At 37.0% G+C, this 24066-nt stretch overlaps 1 protein-coding gene across 3 annotated transcripts in view; it reads right to left on the bottom strand.

Moving 5' to 3' along the window:
* The window catches only part of NOX4 (NADPH oxidase 4), a 141837-nt gene extending 125064 nt beyond the window's left edge, over positions 1–16773 (bottom strand). For 2 of the 3 annotated variants that reach the window (XM_061202735.1, XM_061202736.1), the window contains exons 1-2: positions 16247–16773; positions 13813–13908 (exon numbers count right to left, since the gene is read on the bottom strand). In XM_061202735.1, the coding sequence (XP_061058718.1) occupies positions 13813–13908; positions 16247–16303 (153 nt within the window). In that variant the 5' untranslated portion in view covers positions 16304–16773. Of the gene's footprint in view, positions 1–13812; positions 13909–16246 lie in introns of those variants that run through there. The other variant, XM_061202737.1, reaches the window with a different exon arrangement.
* Positions 16774–24066: the final 7293 nt, after the last annotated feature.

The raw sequence follows: 24066 nt of genomic DNA, 5'->3' as shown, positions 1-24066 counted from the left end.
TTCAGTGCTCTTGGGGTATATCCAAAAGCTCATGAATGTCCCTTCATGCCATAATAAAAAACTGTAATTCTTTCCAAATGATCCTAGCTGGTTTCTGTCAACTAAGTGCCCTGGAGACTTTTAACTATGATGTAATTTTTGACTCAGGTTGACCTTTCTTTCCATCTATAAACTGCTTTTTTTTAAAAAAACACTGTCTCTAAAAGAAACTATCTGTTCCAAAGAAGGAAGCTGGGGGAAAATTTTTTTTCCATATAGCTCAAGGGACCACCAAAAGTAGAGTGTCCATCCTGATACTTTATCCAGATATCCTTATGCTTAACTCAAATCTTCCCTTTTATATGTCATCATCCTTCATTCTACCTTTTCTAGAAATGAACTTTCTTCCATTTTCAGTGGGAATGTGGTCTTTCCTTAGAAATCTATTATGAATCGGAAGGAAATGTAGCTATTACACAGAGAGAAGAAAGCAAGATGGATACATGATAGTTCTGTCCTGATTTTGTCTACCTTGTCTTTCCTGTACCAAAAGCGCAGAGAGCAGAAGAGATTCACTTCTAGACTATGTGTCTGTCTGGAAAAGTTAAACTTCAACATAAATGGCAGTCAGAACTGCATATGAACACGTTCATGGGTTTCTAAAGGCAACGCTGTCTAGTGAACAGTCACCAGATTAAAAGGTATGAAATTTTTACCACAGCTAACACCTGTGACCTCTACCAAGGTCACTTGTCTCCAAAACCTAGCACTGAAGAATTTAACAGAACAGTAATAAAAATGTCCTCCACTTTCCCTCATGGAATTGTTCTAAAAGGTAAAAACATATAAAGTAAAAATTATCTGACCTCTTTAGCTGACAAACATTATTAAAATGGAATTTTTAAAATTCATCTATGACATCCTTGTGGATATTCACACCTATCCCTTTTCCTCTACTCCTTTCTAAGGCCCAACAACACGGGCCTCAAGAGTTACAGAGCATTTGGTTGTACGTCATTGTTACATTTTCCTCCTCCTACAGAAATGATCCATGCACAGGGGAAAGCACTGAGGAGTGAAATGTATTTTGCAGAGATTGGTTGGCTAAAAAGCTGAGAAAGGCCTTGTTTCTCCTACATCACAGGTCCAGCATATCTGATCACAATTACTAAGTATTTAGCCACCTCTAAGCTACTCTTCATCAGAAACAATCATTCTTATATCTTTCTTCATCTTCACACCACTTTCAATTTCTCAATATTCCTCCTAAAATTTGGAAGCCAAAACAGATATACTAGTAACCTGAGCATATGGAGTAATTTTTGGAAGGAAACAATACTCATAGCAATGGCACCCATTCACTTGGTTAGAATTTTAATCAGAATATCCATAATGACATGTATTAAAACTCATATATTGTATATAGGATATTCAAAATTAAGATTTTTCTCGCACGTCTGTCAAGCATAACCTACTTTTAAACATATCTATTTTATAACTGCCGAACTCAATCCTGTGAGTTAATAACATTTTTAATTGAAACTATAAAAGTGTCTTTAGGTTCTACCTTTGTCTTTGAAATACTAGCACTGTTAGCTAACTCAGCATCTTTTAACCATAACTTCCAAGTTTGAATCAAGTTCACTTTCTTCCAGTCTTTCTTTGAGGAAAAAATATATATATATGTAAATATAAAGACAAAGATATATATATATATACACTGTCTCCAAGAAGTTATCAATTCTAAGAGTAAGAACTCTGGATGCATTAAAATGGCCCAAATACCTAACAGAGTAGGTAAAGTAACGATGGACTGGATGGATGGATGATTTGTTACAGACCATTTACTTAAACTTCCTGATACACACATATTTAAGCATTAGACTCTTCTGACAAAGTCTTCAGTGTTTAATTGGTCAACTTACAGTGGCCACACTAGTTCATCTGCTGGTAGAACAACACATTAAATCGAATACAAGATGATATATTGGTATAAGAGAGAAGATGTAAATAAAGTTTAATCTTTTTTCCCTAAAAAACTAACATTAAATAAGACCAAAATATCACATCTTGGACTTTCTTAAAAAAGGAAAATAACAAACCAAGGGTAAATTTCTAAGATACTCACTGCAGTACAATCTGTGATACAAAGAATAGAACTAAAAAGGCCAACAGTGGAGAAATATAAAACAAATAATCATACACATTATGGGATACTATGTAGCCATTAAAAATAAGATAAATTAAACTTGTGTAATGGAAATGAAATAATAATATCTGTGACATATTTTTAAATTAATAATATACATGCATATAAATGTTTATCTACATATACAGGCATAAATATAGATAGAGAAATTGACATAGATTTTATACATACAGTTGGTTATCTCTTAGAAGTGAAGTTTCTAATTCTGTGTCATCAGCATTCAATATAGAATGATACATGCTCACACATTATTAAAAAATTTGCCAAATAAATGGTGAAGAAAGCAAACAGGGGCCTTGCACAGACCCATGAAGACAGTGTGCTGTGAACTGTGGTGCATGTTTAAGCACTCTGTACCTAACATCAGAAACATAGTTTTCTAACGCCTTTGTTTTTACAGAGAGGATTCACTGCTAGTGTCCTATAAAATTTGTCCCCTTCATGTGAACCTCAATCTTTGGTTTGCTTGATGGAAAGTTTAAAAAAGGCCAAGAAATTTGGAGCTAAAATTTGAAAACTACTGCCAATTGAAAAGCAATTAATTGTGAGCTTAAATATTTCTGAAACCATAATGAAGAAAAAATGTACACTGTAATTTGCAAACTATCTTTTTAAATACTTCAGAATTTATACATTGCACAAAATTAGGCATTAACACTTCTCTTAGTTACTGGAAACTTTTAGTCATTAGCAAACATTTACAAGGAGATTGCAATATCAAAACATTCTTAACTTCAACAGTGTTTCCTGAAACAAATGAGTCGAGCATTGTCATGAATTTGTCTACTATAACTTGCCATTAGAAAGAAGGGAAGTAACACAATCTGTGGTCTTCACACTCATTTCTTTTTCATCTTACTTAATCCTCTCCTCAAAATAATAATAATAATAATAATCCAAAAAGAGAGAAATTAGGTTAAACTATGCCAAATTGCCATTTTTGCAAGTCAAAATGTTTCAATATTGAAATTTTCATGTAGTTCAATCTAATAATATAATTCTCAATTTAAAATTGAGGAAACTAGGTTTTGAAGATTTCAATAAAGATACAATCATTGAGAGGTAAAGTCAAGATTTCAACTTAGGTCAATTTGTCCACAAAATCCATGTTCTTTTCACTACATTATACTTTTGCCATTGATACTCTGAAATTTTTACAGATATTACTTTTTATTTGAAATTTAAGCTAATAGTTGCTCCGTGCTAGGAAAAAGCAATAGCAGGCACTTGATTTTAATAAGAATTAGAATGAATGTCACACAAGACTTTAACAAATTAAATTTCATATATATAAAATTTGTGGTTGAACAAAGCATACTTTCTTCTTTAAGCATGACACACTCAAGCTTTAAAACCAGTACAAGTCTAAGACTAGTTTTCTTCAGGCAAACCAAAATTAAGGAAACCTTGTAGATCCATTACGATCCAGGAAACTAAACTTTTCCAAGATTTTCATTTGACTCATTTATCACTCTCTTAAGTTTTAAAAAATGTACAAATAAGATCCAAATAACTGAACAGTTCAATGATGGGTTCTACATAGTCCAAGCTAAGGCCCAAACCCCAGAAAATTCTATTGTAGGTAACAAATGTAATACAGAGAATGCCCAACAACAAATGCCATTTCTCAGGTGGGAGAAGAACTTTCTTACTGAAGCTCTACATTCTTGTGGTTTAATATAAGCCATTTTTTTCCCAGTTGGAATCCATTAGTATAGACCACTGATGATATTTGCTTGGTTTCCCCTTTAGATATTCTGAGCTATGGAAAAAGAAGAAAAGAAAAATGTATCTTCACCTATGTTTGCATAACTCTAAGCACCTTACAAATGTGCTTTGGAGCCTGTGCTTTTCAAACCAAGAGAATTAACAAAGCTCAAAGGCTCAAAGTAACTTAACAAAAGTAACTTGGCCAAGGAAAATCAGTGAGAACTAAAAACTCTCTCATCACCCTATCTCATCAGTATTTTCAATAGGCAGTTCTTATTTTCTTGCTCCACAACTGTCTCTTCTTAGGGCATCCTTGAAATCCATGTTCCTATATGAGGTGGGGTGACAGGGAGTTCACTCAGGATAAAATGCTAATTGAAAGGCGCATAACAGAGGGTATACTGGGGGAAAGGAAGTCAACAAAGAGAACCAAAAGTATAGCACGGTGGCGGGGGGGGGGGGACTTGAAATTTGAAATCGGCTATTTGATAACACTATCATAGGAAAAATGACTATAGTCAGAAAGGCATTTGCCATAGATCATTTCTTAAATTTATCTTGGTGTTGATGTACTTATTTTTTAAAAATCTCAGGTGTATAAGATGCTTTCACTTTGTGTACATCATTCATCTCTTCTTGCCTTAAACTATATCAGACCTCTGGTATTCCTGATATGTGTCTGGAGACTTTAACAATTTCCAAATCCATGAAAATCATCAAAGCATGCAACTTTTCCCTATAAAATATGTGTTGGATTCATTTATCCATAGATAGGAGTCATTGTCAAATTCAACTTTCCAGCTTCTAAAAATGTAAACAAATTCTACTGATCATGGAAACACCATCTTCTTCTTTATCTACTTTTTCTTTAATCCCATTGCCAGAACTGAAAAGAAACTACATTTCACAAGACTGTTTATTACATCGACATTTATCACATCACAAAGCTGCATTAAGACATGGATACTAAGAAGTAAGGTAGGCTCACTCCGCCTCTAGGTAATTTACTCTTATACTAAAGTCTCACTCTTAGTTCATGCCTCGGCAATTATTAATTACAACATGTCACGGCCCTTTAAGATCCCACTTCAATAATCAATACTGGAGTAAAGCATATTAGATGTTAAGGGCCACTTGTTGCTTTTCTGTCATGAAAATGAAATCTTCTCATTTCTTTGTCCAAACTGTCCTTTACAACTCCCAAAGGAGCTCTGTTAGAGTACCAATGGCTGGAGTCTTAAAAGCTGGGAGGAATGAATAGGAGACAGAAACCATATGTAATAATAACCATTATTTTTTTTACCTCTGTGATGCTTTCAATTCTTCAAAGCAGTTGCCTGTTAAGTCATACCTAATCCTCAGTACAATACTCTGAGATAAGTGGGATCATTTCATCATGTTTTAATGGGAGTACAGAACAGTTAAGTGAATTGCTGTATATGAATATGAAGGATGAGAGAAAAGGGAAGGAAAGAGGAAAGCTGGCATTTTTGGAACTCATTACATAATTGGTTTTGTGCAAGGTACTTCTTTAATCCATGAGCAATTTATAATTTCTGTGCTTTAGCTTCCTCTTTTGTAATAGAACCTACCTTGTAGACTAGTTAGGACTCTGACACTGAATATATAAAGAATTTATCACGTCTGGCCCATGAGAACATTTCAGTGAATGTTGGCTCTAGCTATTATTGCGGTTACTTCTTTTAATTTTCTTTAAGGTTCACAGTAATCTTGTGAAATAGGCATTATTTCCCTGTTTATCTGCTGAAGACTCCAAAATTCAATGAAGATTAATACAAGCTTTTCTGAATAAAATGTGTTCTACCTCAAGATAAAATTCCACTCAGCAATCATAACCAAGTTGCTACAAATTTTGTGCCAATTACAAATAGCAACTGATAGGCTTCCTTTGTCCACAAGGATCAGGGGGGCAGCCAGAGGTCAATCAAAGGAAGGGAAAAGTCTCTCTGTCTTAATGCCATCTGCCAGATGCTCAGCAAATTCCTTCCATCTTTATATTTCTCTGAATTCCTTTTAATATTTTTATTGATAAACATAAATAATTTCTATTACTATTTACTATTAATAGTATTAATACCATTAATGCTAAATAATATTACTTAATATTTATAGTAATGCTATCTTTTGCTAAGCACATATGCACCAAGTGCTAAACATTTCACTTGCATTTTCTCACGGAATCTTCACAACTAACCTAAGAGGAAGATGAGTTAAACTTAGTCTCAGAGAAGTAATTTGCCAAAATCATAAAGAGAGATAAATGCCTGAGCCAGGGTTCAAACTCATATCCATATAGCTCCAAAGCTTATGATATTGTCAATAAGGAATTAAGGATGATTGATTTTCCTCCACAGAATTACCTAGGCATTTTTAAAGTCAATTTTATGATCAACACAATGCTTAGCATGATGACCTAGAAACACTGACTAGAGTTTGAAGACCTACTGTCCACATTCAACTTTGCACTGAGTCCATAAAGAAGGCATTTCCCAATACTAAATCTGTCTATCGAATGAGATAAATGAGCTAGAACAATACCTAAGGTACCTATAACATTCTGCAGTTCTACAAGCTTCATTCCCTCAGGCTGGGTGATCCCTAGGAAAAAGCATACAGCCTCCAGGATTATGAGGGAATAAATTTCTGTTGTTAAAGCCACCCAGTCTGTGGTCCTTTGTTATGGAAGCCTGAGCAAATTAATGCAGTAGGAATCAGTTAGGATGAGGTGTATAAGTCTGCTTCAGGTTTAAGAATAATCTATACACTATATTCTTACCTTTACTTATTAATACAAAAACACACAAACATACATACAAACAGTCTTACCCAGAGCCACTGTGGTGGGATGCATAAGAACCTTGGATAGGAGTAGAAAATTCCAGGCTCTAACCCTCTGTGTCTCAGAAACCTCCCTGGAGGAGCAGCGTGATTGAGGGTGTGGTCTTACTATGAGACAAATGTGGGCTCAAATTGGGCTTCTCCAGCTGTTAGTTGTGTGACCTGGGGGAAGTTACCTAACCACTCAGAATCTGTTTCTCAATTCTGTAAAAAGTGATCATTCTTATCCTCCAGGGTTATTATAAGGATTAAATTAAATATGTAAGGATTAAATGAGATTATAAAAGAGCAAAGAACTAACTGTGTCTGGTACATAATATGTGATTAACAAATGGTTATAGTTGTTATTAGGTTGAATCACATCAATGGCTGATATTGGATTTTTTTTGTTCTATCGAAATGACAATTCCATATGGTTCAGCCTACAGTAATACTAATGTTGCCTAGAGGCAGAAGAGCCCAATGGTTAAGAGTACAAGTTCTAGAATCAGGATGTCTGGGCTAGAGATCTGGCTCTGTCACTCACTAGCAAGTTACAGAGCTTCTTTAATTCAATGTCTTAGCTGCAAAATTAAGAATTAAAAATATCTACTCCATAGGATGGATGAAAAGATTAAATAAATTTATCCAAGCAAAGCTCTTAGACTAATACCTGGTACTTAGTCCTCAATGAATGTAATCTGCTATTGATACTATTAATAATAAAATGAAGGAAGTAGATTTGAAAATCTCAGAAGCTAATTCCAAATTCCAATTCTATGCTATTTTGGATGGTATTGATAAAAGAGAATTATACAGTGGGTATTTAGGTGAATATAACAAAGAGGTTAATCATTGTGCTAAAATTCTGCCAAACATCATGGAATCAGAAAAAATTTAAATAAAAATAAATCTCATAACCCTTAACAATTTGTCAAAAACAACTGTAATACTGGAAATATATGTTATCTTGGGTGTAAATCAATAATTTTCCATAACTTCTTAAATTGCTAAACATCATTGCTAAATATCATTTCACATAAGATGAAAAACTAGTGGTCTACAGAGTATGGGGTTTAATGTGTCTTGCATATATCTATAGAGTTGTTAATTATAACAGGCTGAATATTGGACTGAGAGAAGCAATGAACCAGGATAGTGACCAAGCCACTAATTGAGTGAGTAATAATGAGCAAATCACTTCAACCTCATCTTTCTATTTGGGAAAATGAGGAAGAAATCTAAGTAAAGATTACAAAGCTCTCTTTCAAGTCTAAAATTATATGAGTTTCTATTGTAAATGGATTAAGTACATAATGATTGCATCAATGTAATGTAACTCATTTCACCTGTCAATAAACAAGAAGTAAATTGTTTTCAATAAATAGCAGAATGTTAAGAATAAACACAAATAAACAAACAAAACCAACGTATTTAAAACCATCCTCTGAATTGAAACCACAATATTCTGTGCAATAGAAGGAAAGAGTTAATGATCAAGCCTTTTCTGAAAATGACAGGAGGCATATATTCCTTCTCAGCAGAATTAAAGCTGCCTAGGCCAGCTGTAAAACCAACGGTGACTCAAAATCCTAGGTCTGTTTGTCCAGAGACTCCAATCTCCAACCTTAAGAAACTCACATGACAGCAGACTTCTGTCTCTGAAAAATGTTAATTATGATACAACTCTTAGGACTCTTGAGAGGGTAAATTGTTAATGTTTCTAAATCACTTGAAGCATAATGATTGACCAAAGAAAGATCATCATTGTAAGATTAGAAAAAACTTCAATGCTCACAACTTTCTTCTTCACAACTTCTTACTGAGATACCAATCAACATAGGTATCTCAATAAGAGTTTAAAAACAAGAAAGAAAAGATCTTCATGACCATGTAGCAGATCTAAAAGAATAATTGTGAGATGAAGCAAAAAAATTAAATTCTCATCATGGCACCGTGAGAAAAACTAGGTTTTTTCCCCCAAATGTTAGCTTTGGGGAAAAATATATAAAACAAAGACTAATTGAATCTGGTACCATAAAATGCATTCTCTTCGCAAACTAAAATGTTTATATCCATTAAATTATATCCTTTAATTGTTAAAATGTCAGAAATAGAACTCAGAAATAGGTGAACATGAATATGAAGGCTTCTATAGGTAGTATCCTGAGTTAAATTGCCCCAACATTTCAAAAAACTTAGGAAACTGAATTTCTCAGAGTCTGTCACAACACATCAGTATTTGCTATTAAAGTACTAAATACATTTTCCATTCTTTGAAAATAAATAAATCAAAGACAGATTTCAACTTAAGTAATCAATGGAGTCCTTTGTTTAAAACATCGTTATGGGAAGGTGAGGAAAGTTATTGTTTGGTTTGTTTGGGTGTTTGTTTTGGCTTTCCTCAAAAGACTTCTTTTTCCCTCTTAGCTAATTTTAAGATTCCAATATTCAGAGCATGTCATAATTAAACATCTCCTAGGAAGTACACAGTCTGATTAGCACATTAACTCAGGCATAAACCAGCCGTGACCATGTTGCCTCCAGGCCTGGGTCAGCCTAGTCTGGGAAAAAACAATTCTGATGAAAACTCCTACTAAGACATATTAAATCCCAACATTATTTTATTTTCCATCATGTAAGATCTTCTTTTCCCTTAACCCTTAATTTTGGTCTGAGGACAGTCACCAAGGCTACTAGTAATAAAAATGGATACTCCAGTTCTGAATTTTACCTTCATTCTCAAAGGCTCCCGCCCCAGAAAGCTAGGAAGATTAGGGAGAAGTCAGAGATATTTTTATAGTTAAATGCCAATAACTAGAGTGCACAACTTCCTGCCCAATATTAACTCCTGTTCAGGAGAGAGGGAACAAGAGGACTACCCATATGCTGATGTCTTTTTATTGGGCTGACTGGTGACTAGTTGTTTGCCTTAAAGCAAAACGGTAAATGCGTTTGGCCATGAAGGTAGGAAAATCTCCCCCCACCACAGCCAACACATATACTGTCCAAAATGGTAGCCACTAACCACACATGGCTATTGAGCATGTGAAATGTGTCTAGGGCCACAAAAGAACTGAATTTTTAGGTTCATTGATTTCATTAATTTAAATTTTTTTTGAAGATTTTTTTCATATGGACGATTTTTAAAGTCTTTATTGAATTTGTTACAATATTGCTTCTGTTTTATGCTTTGGTGTTTTGGCTGCCAGGCATGTGGGATCTTAGTTCCCTGACCAGGGATTGAACCCGCACCCCCTGTATTGGAAGACGAAGTCTTTAATCACTGGACTGCCAGGTAAGTCCCTTAATTCAAATTTAAAAGCTGATATTCATTTGTGTTATAGGAAAATATTTAAATATGTTTGTAACAACTTGGGTATGTGAATCCACTTTTTCATCTGTAAAATTTTATGAAATTTAAACACAGGTCAAGTATTTCTGATGAAAATTTAGTGACTGAATTGTGATGTACATAAGTGTAAAATATACACTATATTTCAAAGAACAGGCAAAAGTAATGTAAAATATCTCAGTAATAGTTTTAAAAAATACTAACCACATGTTGAATGCTTCAATCTATTACAGTACTTTGGATATATTATTTTAAATAAAATATATTGTTAAAGTTAAATGCCACTGGCTTCTTACTTTTTTGAATTACTACTGGAAAATTTTAAATTACATATGACTCACATTATATATCTATTGGGCAGCACTGATAAAGAGTAATACTAACCAGTGACATAAATATCTGAGATGGGCCAGTGAAGTGGTTTAGAAAATCTGTGTAGAATGAGGAAAAAGCAAAAGGCCAGACAGCACTGCATTCAAATTCTAGCTTTGACACTGACCATCCAAAGGAACCTGAGCAAATCATTCATTCAGATTCCTCAGCCTATACTTCCCCAGGTGCAAATGGGAAGAATAGTTTCCTAGCTTAAACACAGCATTTGTAAAGTGACTAGTATATCATCAGTATAAATAAACAGTTGAATAAATCATCTTTCAATAGAAAGCAGAGATGTCAGACCACCACTACAAAGAATTTACTGCTTCTGAATGTCTATGTCTTCCTGCAAATGAGCTATATCCTGTGGACCCTTTATTCCTATAATTCTAGTCCAACTTTATTATTACCTTACATTTTACAGATGAATAACAGCAACCTTAGACTAAAGGCTATTATCAAAATGTTCAACAAATGGAAGTACTGTTTCCATTTGTGTTTTAAAGTGGTAGCAATCAAATTCATTTCCAGAAATACCATCATAATTTTTATGAACTTAAAATTTACCTAAAAGGGACTTATAATATCAGAGTACCTATGTCCTTTTCAGGATTTCTACAGTTCTATCACGGTGGGACCATGTTCTTGTGAGTGTTTGGTAGGCTCTAAGAAAAACTGCTCTAAGGCATTAAGTTCATAATATATGGTTATTAAACATGTAAAACATGGGAGCCTGCAATATTTATTTTAAAATTAATTATATCTCATTGTTATACTGTATTTCTTTGCAATTTGAAAAATGCCTGCAAATTCTTATACTACGCAACAATGCCACAATCATCAAAAGATTAGAAAAGATAAGCCAAGGACAAATAAAATTAAATACTCCTTCATTAAACAAATAGTCAAACTATAGATAGAGTTCCTTTTTCAGTAAAAGTACGGATGATATCTATTCCAAATGGTGTAGATAAATTAATGACTAGAAAATTCAGATAGGTGATTACTGAAAAGTGAGACGTTTGTAAGCCATCTTTCTTCCTTCGCCATGATGCCAAGAAGAAAAGCTATTCCTTTCCACTATGACTCTTCATAAAATGTTGACTCCTGACTTGATGGGTTAAGGGTCAACTCACTATGATCATTCTTATGTTTCCATGAAAACTAATTTACAACGACCTTTCTCTCCTTCAGTCTGCCTCTTGCATTTTTTACTCATAGTCTTCCATTGAGTCCTTTTATCATTTTTGTCTTCATTCAACTGATTAATATTTATTGAGCCCCTACTATGTGCCAGCTATTCTGTAGGCCTCACCATTGAACCTCACTAGCCTGTCATATTATTCAAACAAAACCACTGAAGTGGGATGAGGTAGAGAGAGGTGAAACATATTTTTTTAATTAGTTGGGTTATATATGTGTGTGTGTGTATTCTTCATATCTGACTTGTCACCAAAATAAATTTGAAGCTGTTACACAGCATCCAAACTCATAAAAAATTAACTTGTTGGCTTCCAACATAATTAATTTTTAAGTAAGTTATCATTTTAGCTTATACAATGTCACAGAGCTGAAATCCAAAGTTCAATTATGACGTTCCAAGTTGTCTAGGCTTAGATTTTATATTATTACAACTACGTCCTGATCAAGATTTACCATTTTTTAAAGGCAAATTTTACCATCGTAACTCTCAAGAGTTTTCTCCAAGTTGTTCATAAGTTATATAATAGGTCAGATACAGCTCTCACTGAAAAACCTCATGTTTGCTCATTTATACCTAAGGGGGAATTTCTAGGAAACAAAGTAACATGATAGGCCAGTAAACCTTCCTGTGTTCCCTAGAGAAAATTTTTTCTTAACTTGTTTATTGAATGAGTTGTTGGAGTTTCCATTAGATTGTAAGCAACCTGAGGGCAAAGGGGAGGTGTTACTCTCTATGTGCCCATTTGAAAAGTAAAGGTTTCATGACAGTTTTCTGGATGGCTGGATGTCAGGTTGGTTGGACAAAAGAAAGAAATGTTCAGATTTAGGAATCTGCAATAAAATGAGTTTAATCTTTGAGACTATTTTTATCAATCCATCAGTTGAAAATACAGGTGTTGGGTGATTATGATGTGTCAATGTAGGTCATCAAATTGTAACAAATGTATCACTCTGGTGTGGGAGGTTGATAATGGGAGAGGTTATGCATGTGTGGGGATAGGAGACCGTAGGGGAAATCTCTGTGCCTTCCCCTCAATTTTACTGTGAACTTTAAACAGCTCTAAAAAAAATTCTTTAAAAAAACAGTCGTTAAACTTTAAAAATATCGACTGTGTGAACAACCGGTAACGAAGACAGTACCTTACTGTATAAAATGAAATATAAATCAATTAATTCAGCCTCAATTGATTGCAATCTTAATATGTGCCAAGCACTACTATAGGAGCTGAGGTTTAAAGATAAATGAGATCTATAACTGTAAAGCAGGAAATGGAAGGCTGGTTCCACTAAATTCATCTGAACTAATCAGAATTTTAAATAGTCATTAAACCATGAAAAAAAAAATGCATCTCCTATTTAGAGTGTATTTTCTTCCCCAATGAAAAAGAATGACAAAATCTGCTTTTTCAGATGCCCTAAGATTTTTCAATATGTTTTATATCTTTTGCTTTTGCTTAGAAAAAGCTGTCTCCTTGTATTGTACAAAGTAAGATGTCCTCAGTGCCACTGCCTTTTGTTCAGGAGACAAGTAGGAAAGGGAAGGAGAGGAAGAATAAGAACAGAAACATCATGGAATGGAGAAAAGAAAAATATCGACATGAGATAAATCAGAGCAAAGTTTTGCACAGTATCGTTCTCCTATTAGACCAGAACACTGGCACCATAACAAGCCATTAACCTAGGGCAAGCAGCTGAGAAATGCCCAGCAGTGAATAACCGCCTGAGACACATACTTTGCGAGAACTGACAGTAAAAGGAAACAGTGCAGAAATTCTCTGTAAGTTGATGGGCGGGCTGAAGTCTTGATTAGTAAAAACTAAAATCCTGTCATGGGTTGGTCCTCCAAGTGAAGGAGACCTCAGGACACTTTGCAGCTGGCAAGGAGTAGCACTTTTCTCAGATACTACTAGCCCAACAGGTCACTTTAGAAGATACTATTTTTGGCTCTTAAAAGAGTCAATCGTTTTAACTTGGACCCGTGTAAATGATAAATCACGGAAACTTGACCACTTTAGAGAGTAACAAACGTTTCTGAAATGAACAACCCACCCAATGTTTCTTTAATGAATGTAAAAACTGACCAAGCTTTAGCATCGTCTGCCCACATTAAAGCCATTCCACAGGTCACCCAAGTCCCACTTACCCCCAACATCTGGTGGAGGTAGTGATACTCTGGCCCTTGGTTATACAGCAGGAAGGTTTTCCAGAAAAGCAGGACATTCAGGGACAGCCAGATAAGCTAAATCATACGAAGGGTGAGAGAAAAAAATTAAAAATAAACATTACCTGATGAATGGAAACCTCAAGTACATTCATTGGACACAGTACTTTCAATGGAACCTCAATTAGTCATTGCAAAAAAGCATTATTGGAAGAGAACTTGGGAAATTTATTCTCCTCCGGGCTTTCATTTCTTTCCCTCAAAATAATTACTGAGAACCTACTCATGTTTCAAGCCCAGGGAAATAAGAATGAGCAAAAACAGAAATGTACCTGCCTTTGGGGAGTTCACATTTTATGAGAGAAATAGACATTAATCAAATAAACTCATGAAAAAATATATAAATACAGGCTATCAGGCTGTGCAATGGCCCAGGGGTAGGGGTTGATGGGGGAGGCTGGTGAGCTCAAAGGGCTGAGAAAAGGGTTTCAATCTCCTCTCTAACAAATTAAATGGAAGTTATAAAGCTCTCCAAAGCCTTTCCGATTCTGATGTTTTTTATGACTCGACTCTAAAACTCATATTATGTAATATGGATTGCAATAGTTACGGCTTAAGATTTTTATGATATGTTTAGAAAGTGAAGTGAGACTAGGAAAGAAGTCCAATCTTATTTCCTTAGCATTTCAAAGCTGTTTGAGGATGCAACCAGAAACATGCAAGCAGGTGTTAAGATAATTTTTTGGGCCTCCTGGGACACTTCTATTTAAAACTTTAAGAACAATAAAATAACACAAACATCCAGGAATTATTCTGTTAATGGCTGCATTCAGGAAATACCACACAATAAAAAGACAAATAATATAAATAATAGACAAGCCCATCTTTTGAGAATGTGTACTGTCTTAGCAGCACATTGGTAAATTCCTACACCCCTCGGATTATTGGGGGGAGTTGCCAACCATGGCTCCATTTGGGGTCTAAAGTTTTACAGCTCAGAACGCAGGGAAATTCTAGTTCAACAATAACTAAATGGTGTAGAGAAGGAGCATGGATATTGGCTTCTGGGAATCTACTACTTAATGCCTCCGAGACCTTGGGCAAATTTGTTACTGTTCATGTGCTTCAAATTCCTCGTGTATAAAATTAGGATGAAGTCAAGAATGGGCCTACCTATCTTACAGAATAGATCTGAGGATAAAATAATGAAAAATAACCAGAGAGGGGAGGGGGGGGAGGAAATGTAATGAGTTTCTGTAGAAGCTGAAGGTAATCAGTATTTCTTACAGTTATTTTTGTGTTAAAAGTAAATTTTCTTTAATGAGCACAGCAATGGTATTTTTATTTGTTTTTCATTTTAAAAATTGTCCTTACTTGCAGTAAAATTTGCATAGTCTGTGTTGGTTTCCATTTAGTTTTTGCTTTTTGAAATTTTGTCTATGATATTCAGAAGTTTGGAAAAGGATTCTATGCAGGGCAATTCCGAACAAAAGTTCATTATCATTCAGTTTTATTCAACAAATTTTTATTGAGCGTCTACAGTCTGGCATTCTTAAATTGCCTTCACATTAGCAAGCCTTATTTTCCAACAAAGTATCTGATCCTTGAGGGCTTCAGCTTCTTCAGTATTTCTCAGGGAATTGACCCAGCTGTGTGAGTGCACAGTAGACATTCCTAAAGGCCTGAATCAGAAGATGGTCTTTCCCAGTCTCACTTCACTTTCTAAACATATCATAAAAATCTTAAGCCATAACTATTGCAATCCATGTTAAATAATATCAGTTTTAAAGTCATAAAAAACATCAGAATAGGAAAGGCTTTGGAGAGCATTCTCAATTGACCAGCAAGCTGAAAACCACTCAGAGGAAAACCTATCTGACCTCACTCAGCCCCTGCACACCTGAGATTAAGCATTTGGGATGCAAACAGGTCTCCTAAAGATCGCAGATATCCCCTTGCAGGACAAAATGAGACTAAGAAATGAGCGACATCACCACGTCCCGGGCGTTACATGTTGTTAAACTTCAAAAATATCAATTGTATGAACAATAGATAATGAAAAATAGGACTTTGCTGTATAAAATAAAACCAACAGAAGCAATCTGGAAAAAGAGCAAAGGGGGGGAAAGATGTTTAAATGGTTAAGGAAGAAGCTGTGTTCACTAACAGCGATCTCTTCTCCCTTCCTCCACATCCGCTCTCCCATCAAAGTGTAGGAAAGTTGCCCAGCACTTGGAGGAAGGGAGGAAGCGGATGGTTATTATCTCCAGGTATTCCCGGCAGAAAGTTTTTGTTAGTTGAGAATGTTTGCGTTAGAGGCAAAACTTCTAGCTTCCCACCCGCGCTCGCTCAGAGAATGAATCAAAATCGCTGTCCCAGAGACAAAACGCCGGGAGAGCCTCGCCCGCCATCCTACCAGGCAGAGGTGTTTAACCCCTTCGTTGGCCAGCCAGCTCCTCCAGGACACAGCCATGCCGCCGGCCCCGCCGCGCCGCGCTCTCCGCCCGCCAGCCCGACAAGCAGCGGCGGCCGCCGGGGCAGCGGTTACAGTGGTGCGGCCTGCGGGGGGGCGGGGGGGGGCAGGGTGGGGACGGAGGGTCAAAGACTGAATGGAAGCCCGGCGCCGGCGCCGCGCCAGGCCGGGCAGGGTATGCGCTCCGGTGCCGGGTCTCCCGAGCGCCGCGGACTCGGCCCTCGCGGGGTCTGCGCTGCGCCCTCCGACCGCCAGGACACCCTGCGCCGAGCGCGCGCTCCCCGGCTGCGCGAGTCCGCCCCGCCGCGCCGGCCCCTTTGTCTGGGGGCGAGCCTGTTGCTGTGGCTGCCGCAGGGCAGGATGTCCTGGGCTAGGATCTAGGAGGCGTCCCCCAGCAGCCTCAGCCTGGCCTGCCCCGCTCCGAAAGACCCACCAAGATGTGGAGACTGGTACTCAGAGTGGACACCCTCGCTGCCCTCTTGGACACACACACACACACACACACACACACACACACACACACACACACACACACACACACACACACACACACACACCACACCTAGTCCTTTTGGACTGGTCGTTCCCCCCGCCCCAAGGTGATAAGGAAATTTGAGCCGGAAATTGTCTTTTGTGTACCAGCGTCCCCCTTCTCCCGCCCATCCTCAGCAACTCATCCCACCCCCAAACAAACGCCCCCGTCACAACCCTTACCTAAAGCCTCCCTCTACCTACCCCCTTCCTACCCCCCATCCCTAACACCGATGCAAAGCTTTTAAGAAACTTCTGAATAAAGAGTCCTGGGGAGAATTAGACAGTGGTAATGGTTGCACAACTTTGTGAATGAACTATAAACCACTAAATTGTACACTTTACACATGGGAATTTTATGGTATGTGAATTACATCTCAATAAACCCATTATTTTAGAAAAAAAAAAAGAGTCCAGGGCAGTTAATGGTTAAAACTGACGTAATTCTCAGGGGCTCTAGGGAAGCTCAGATTCACTCTATTTAGAAATGTGCGTTTTACTACCTAGTATCAGAGTCTGTTAAGTAATAAGAATCCTCTCAAACTTGTACCAGAGGCCTGGGTGATTAAAGTGTGGAATTTTCACAGGCTACCTAGCCTACACTGCAGCACATCAGTAGTAGGGAAAAAACAAAAAATCATGCATGTGAAAGAATGTCCAATGCAAAGTAAGTGTTGGATAAATGTTTGTTAAATCAGGAACTTTCTCAACTCTAGCAACTAATAAGTGGCAGAAAAAGTAAACCACTAGTAGCCTAATCTCATGGCTTTCAAGCTCTTTTTTATTTTAGCGAAATACATTTTACAACACGTGCTAAGATATATAATTATATGAAATTATAATATATAATGTATAATTTCATGAAAATCATACTTCCTTTACTACATGCAATGTACTTATCTCAATTAATTTCGTGAACTGATTAATGACTGCAACCCCCAGTTCAAAACACGAATAAATCAGTATCAGATCCCAGTTAGAATTCACAAAGTGCTCTAACAGTCCTGCCATCTCTTTGACATATGACTTTCCTGTTTCAGGCATGATCTGAACCTGAAAACTGCCTCAGATCTTTCTGGGGCTAGGGAGTGTGTTATTTATGAATAACACCCTGTTCTTCTTGACCATGTGTTACCTGAGGACAAGAAAAAGAGCACAGAGAGCACCCAGGGGTGTCACCACTGGAGGCAGGTCAGATTCTGGGACGCGCTGGTATTCCTCAAATTCCCCCCTGAGAAACCATCCTTCAGCCACAATTTCAATCGGTAGGAGTTGGGGAGATACTGGCACAATGGTCTGGTTCTTCTCATGAGTTGAGAGGAGGGAAGCAACTGAAGAACAGTAGAATAAAAGACAATTTTTTTAAAAGTTTAACTACTTCCAAAAAAAAAAAAAAAAGACAAAAATAATGGATCCAGCTCTTACTATGTACTTACTGTGTCAGCCACTGTCCTGGGTACTTCATATACAAAATCTCACTTCATTCCCATAACAGCTCTGCATGTGGATGTCAGTGCCCTTACTCCAGAGTTGAGGAAACCGAAGCTAAAAGAGATTAAGAAACTTGCCTGAGCAGGTGGGGAGAATGGGCAGATGTTGGTTAAAAGGCACAAACTTCCAGTTATAAGATGGATAGTTTGGGGAGATCTAATACACAGCATGGTGATTATAGTTAACCATATTGTATTATATACTTGACAGTAACTTAGTGAATAGATCTTAAATGTTCTCTCTGCGCACACACACACACACACACACAAATGGTAGCTATGTGAGGTGATAGAGGTGTTAGCTAAAGCTCGGATGATAATTATTTCCCTATATATAAATGGATCAAATCAACATGACGTACACTTTAAACTTAGACAATGTTGCATGTCAATTATATCTCAACAAAGCTGGAAAAACATTATGTTAACTGGAAGAATACGAACATCGCAATAAAGATGAAAAACAATAAATTAAAAGAGAAGAGAAATCTGTCTGAGATGACAAAGCAGGCTTTTGCTTATAGTTCAAGAAAACCCATAATCAGATCCTTTTCTCAACTCTTTTGTACCATGATAGAATGCTATACAAACATTTATTGTTATATTTATCACTATTATTTTATAGGAGCTCTGTAAAAGGGGACTAGGTCATAACTGTTTATGTTGCCTTACAAGGAAACAGTACTGCAAGCTATCCCCAGGGGACAGAGCTATTGCCATGTTGTGCAGGAACTCTCATTAATGAGGTTCTTTTCAATATAATTTTCTCTAGGCCCGACTGTTTAGTGCGAGTAGATACTGTCTTTCCCAAGATAAGGAAGGCTGTCCTTGAAAGTAATGAAGAGAGAATCCTGTAGCTGTATCAGTATTCCAAAAATCATAGCAACAACAACAAGAAGAATAAAAATCACACTTGTACCAGGAAAAAACTTCACAGGAAAAAATCAAATGACAAATACCTTTGGTCTTGGCTGAAATAATGGTAAAATAGTAGTGATCATCCTACATTGATTATAAACTCTGTTTGGCAGTTAGAGATGTTCTTGGTCTATTATTTATTACTTAATAAATACAGAAGCTTTGTTTTTTGGTAGACAGTGTCCCTCAAAAATATGAAATCCATGGGGAAACATTGATAAAAGTTTCCCCCTTTGGTCTGCCTTATTAGTCGGCTTCTTTATGTATCAGCTCAGAGGCACACCTTTGCCATGAAGCTTTCCCTGGCCCACCTCACCTCTATGCTCACACAGACTCATCCTGTAGTCTGCATTCTTCAATGTGTGTATAATACTCCAAACACATGATCATTACTCCATTTTCCACATATTATTTTAGTTGTATGCATGTGAGTGTGTGTGTCTAATTCCCCTCATCAACTGACCTCCTCAAGGACAGGGATCTTGTCTTATTCAATTTTTATTCCAGGACTTTGGACAAAGATTGTTACATAGTAGGAACTTCAGCATGTTTGATATATGAATGAATAATAGTTAAGTATATTATCCTTTTTTTTGTGCCTCTCTCAAACTCCAGTTTCTCAAGCGTAACTTTCCAATAATGTAAGAAAAGTTTCTGCCTAGCTCGATAATTAACTACCAGAAAAGAACCAACGAGGCAAGAACTCTTGCTATGGGCGTCACCTATGCCACTAGTCACAGGATATGCAGCTGGGACAAGTGAGCACCTATATTAGCTTCCTGGGGTTGTTGTGGTAACTATCACAAATTTAGTGGATTTGAACAACAGAAATTTATTCTCTCACAGTTCTGGAGGTCAGAAATCCCAAATCAGGTGATTGGGTCAAAATCAAGGTGCTGACAGGGCCCCAATCCCTTCAGAGAGTCTTGGGGAGAATCTGTTCCTTGCCTCTTCCCAATTCTGCTGGATGCTGGCGTACCTTGATTTATGGCTGCATCACTCCGCTCTCTGCCTCAGTGATCACGTGGCCTCGCCTCTTCCATTGTGTGTATGTCAAATTACCCTCTGCCTCTCTCTTATAAGGACTCCTGTGATTGTATTTAGGGCTCAACAGATAGTCTAAGATAATCACCCTACGTCAAGGGCCTTAACTTAATTATACCTGCAAAACTCCTTTTGCCTTATATAAGAAGTAATATTTACAGGTTCCTGGGATTAAGATATGATATATCTGGGTGGTCATTATTCAGACTACTCTAGTACCTAAAGTTACTTAATTGATGTTAATTTTCTTTCCCTGATTTCCCAGCCTGAGAGAAGGATTTTTGAGGAAATTCACCTTAAGACCTAAAAGTTGGAACTTTTACTAAGCTTTTCTGTCAAGAAGTCAAAAATTATAGACCAGGAATCATGCCAGATAGAACTCAGCAAGCTTTCTTAACCTTTGTGACTTAGACTGAGTTTAGTATTTTGGTTATCCCATATCTGATTATCAGGAGTCATTAGTATTAAACTCAAAAATGGAAAAGAGCCTGTGTGTTTTTCTTACAAACAGAAAAGAAAGTAGGAAAACTCTGTCCCAGTATGCAGCATAACTGGTAAAGTGGGCAAAAGAATCCTAAAGTTGTGACTAACTGACAGCCATATTAAAGAGAAAAGGAAGCTACACTTTATCCCTGGGACCCTTGGCAAGGAAGAAGGGCCCCCCAGGGAACCAGCAAGAAATGGCCCAAAGGCTTAACATTCACAAGTCTGGGGACAAGTTCCAGACAGTGACTCATTGTCATTTCTACACAAAAACAAGTGTAGACCATCTTCTGATTCAGGCCTTTAGGAATGTCTACTGTGCACTCACACAGCTGGGCCAATTCCCTGAGAAATACTGAAGAAGCTGAAATCCTCAAGGATCAGATACTTGTTGGAAAATAAGGCTTGCTAATGTGAAGGCAATTTAAGAATGCCAGACTGAAGAGGCTCAATAAAAGTTTGTTGAATAAAACTGAATGATAATGAACTTTTGTTCGGAATTGCCCTACATAGAACCCTTTTCCAAACTTCTAAATATCATAGACAAATAAAATTTCAAAAAGCAAAAACTAAATGGAAACCAACACAGACTATGCAAATTTTACTGCAAGTAAGGACGATTTTTAAAATGAAAAACAAACAAATAAACAAAAATACCATTGCTGTGCTCATTAAAGAAAATTTACTTTTTACACAAAAATAATTGTAAGAAATACTGATTACCTTCAGCTTCTACAGAAACTCGTTACATTTCCTCCTCCCGCCCCCGATTATTTTTCATTATTTTATCCTCAGATCTGTTCTGTAAGATAGGTAGGCTCATTCTTGACTTCATCCTAATTTTATACACGAGGAATTTGAAGCACATGAACAGTAACAAATTTGCCCAAGGTCTCGGAGGCATTAAGTAGTAGATTCCCAGAAGCCAATACCCATGCTCCTCCTCTGCACCATTTAGTCATTGTTGAACTAGAATTTCCCTGCGTTCTGAGCTGTAAAACTTTAGACCCCAAATGGAGCCATGGTTGGCAACTCCCCCCAATAATCCGAGGGGTGTAGGAACTTACCAATGTGCTGCTAAGACAGTACACATTCTCAAAAGATGGGCTTGTCTATTATTTATATTATTTGTCTTTTTATTGTGTGGCATTTCCTGAATGCAGCCATTAACAGAATAATTCCTGGATGTTTGTGTTATTTTATTGTTCTTAAAGTTTTAAATAGAAGTGTCCCAGGAGGCCCAAAAAATTATCTTAACACCTGCTTGCATGTTTCTGGTTGCATCCTCAAACAGCTTTGAAATGCTAAGGAAATAAGATTGGACTTCTTTCCTAGTCTCACTTCACTTTCTAAACATATCATAAAAATCTTAAGCAGTAACTATTGCAATCCATATTACATAATATGAGTTTTAGAGTCGAGTCATAAAAAACATCAGAATCGGAAAGGCTTTGGAGAGCTTTATAACTTCCATTTAATTTGTTAGAGAGGAGATTGAAACCCTTTTCTCAGCCCTTTGAGCTCACCAGCCTCCCCCACCAACCCCTACCCCTGGGCCATTGCACAGCCTGATAGCCTGTATTTATATATTTTTTCATGAGTTTATTTGATTAATGTCTATTTCTCTCATAAAATGTGAACTCCCCAAAGGCAGGTACATTTCTGTTTTTGCTCATTCTTATTTCCCTGGGCTTGAAACATGAGTAGGTTCTCAGTAATTATTTTGAGGGAAAGAAATGAAAGCCCGAAGGAGAATAAATTTCCCAACTTCTCTTCCAATAATCTTTACACACTATTTTCTTTTGTACACTGACATGGGATTTCATACTTCTCGAATTCTTTCTCTTCTCCAAATATATCCTCTTTACTCACAGTCTCATCCATGTGTGCGTGCTATTCTTGCCTCCTGGCACACCAGACCTAGTGATACTCACTTAGTCTCCAGACTCAAGATGAGAACCCTTCCTTCTTAGAGGCTCACATGGATTCTTCCCAGGGGGATCAGGAACCTCTTGTTTGTGAACCTGTGTCCACTGTGTGTAGCCCTCTCTCAGGGTAGTTATCAGGCTGAGTTTGTTGATGCATTTTCTAGGTTGTTTCTCCAACAAAAACTGTGAGCGCTTTGAAAACAGGAAATTTTTCTTCATTACCTAAATCCTGGGGTATGGTAAGAGCTCAAAATATATTTAGTGAATGAATCAATGAATGAAACTCTAGTATGCAGTAACAGTTCAGGTTATTTTCCAAATGGAAAATCAGCACTTGCAAAATTTTATTCTATTTGCCCAGAGTATAGTGTGGATGAAAAATGTTGCCTGCCATGTCAGTAAACAAAGGATGTGGCGACCATCAAGCCAGTAGCCACTGGGCACCCTGAGGGGATTCAGGATGGAGAAAAGCAGGATACTGTCCCTAGGTAGTTAGGGTGCATATCAAAGTAATGATTTCAATGAGCCCAGACTCTTGCATCTTCCCATACAGAGAAAAGCACCAAGTTCATTAACTTGAGATGCCTGGTTTTCTTTAATTAGCAGTAGTCTTTTGATATTCAACTACCTGGGTTTTTTTGTATGTGTGAACGCCTATATATCCCGTCTCCTCCCTTATCTCTTTGGAGCAGTCCCTCAGAGTGATCTGAGAGGCTGTCTTCTGGGCTTAAGTCCTCAGAAAATCCGCTGAATAAAACATAATTACCAACTTTTAGGTTGTGCATTTTTTTTTCAGTTGACAGTAGCAAAGATTTTATGCTAGACTTGATGGAAAACAAGTTCAGGAACATGAAAGGAAAACAAATTGACTTTTGTCTTTTCTTCCTCCTAAACAACTTTCCATGGAATTTAACCTTCAGACAAACTCTTTTCCTACTCTCCAAATATCTGAGGCTGGAAACTTCAAAAGCATTTCTTGTTATTATTCTCACGCTCACCTAGTGACTCACTCTTGCTTATACTGACAAAGCAACTTAAATGTCTCTATGTCCATATGCAATTATGTATAGCCTAGCTGATTAGAAGTAATCAATAGCTTGGAAAAATATTGTATGGGATCACATGTTAAAAAGCAAAATGATCTGACATCTTGGAGTGCCAGATTCATGCTCTACAATTGGAACTTTTGGTGAAGAGAAAAGGTTTACATCCTTAATTCCTTTTTCCCTTTTTCTCCAAGTTCTATCAGTTCTTTATCTGGAGCCTCTTTTGAATCAGATTCCCCCTGAAGGCAGCGCTATGCCTCCACTGGTCTTTCATAGTCCTTAGTTCACATTTACATATGCTCAGTTATTTACATATGTTCAAT

Source organism: Eubalaena glacialis, chromosome 10 (assembly GCF_028564815.1).
Source record: "Eubalaena glacialis isolate mEubGla1 chromosome 10, mEubGla1.1.hap2.+ XY, whole genome shotgun sequence".
Taxonomy (NCBI): domain Eukaryota; kingdom Metazoa; phylum Chordata; class Mammalia; order Artiodactyla; family Balaenidae; genus Eubalaena; species Eubalaena glacialis.
The sequence above is the reverse complement of the archived record's forward strand: the minus strand, read 5'-3'. Positions and strand labels throughout refer to the sequence as shown.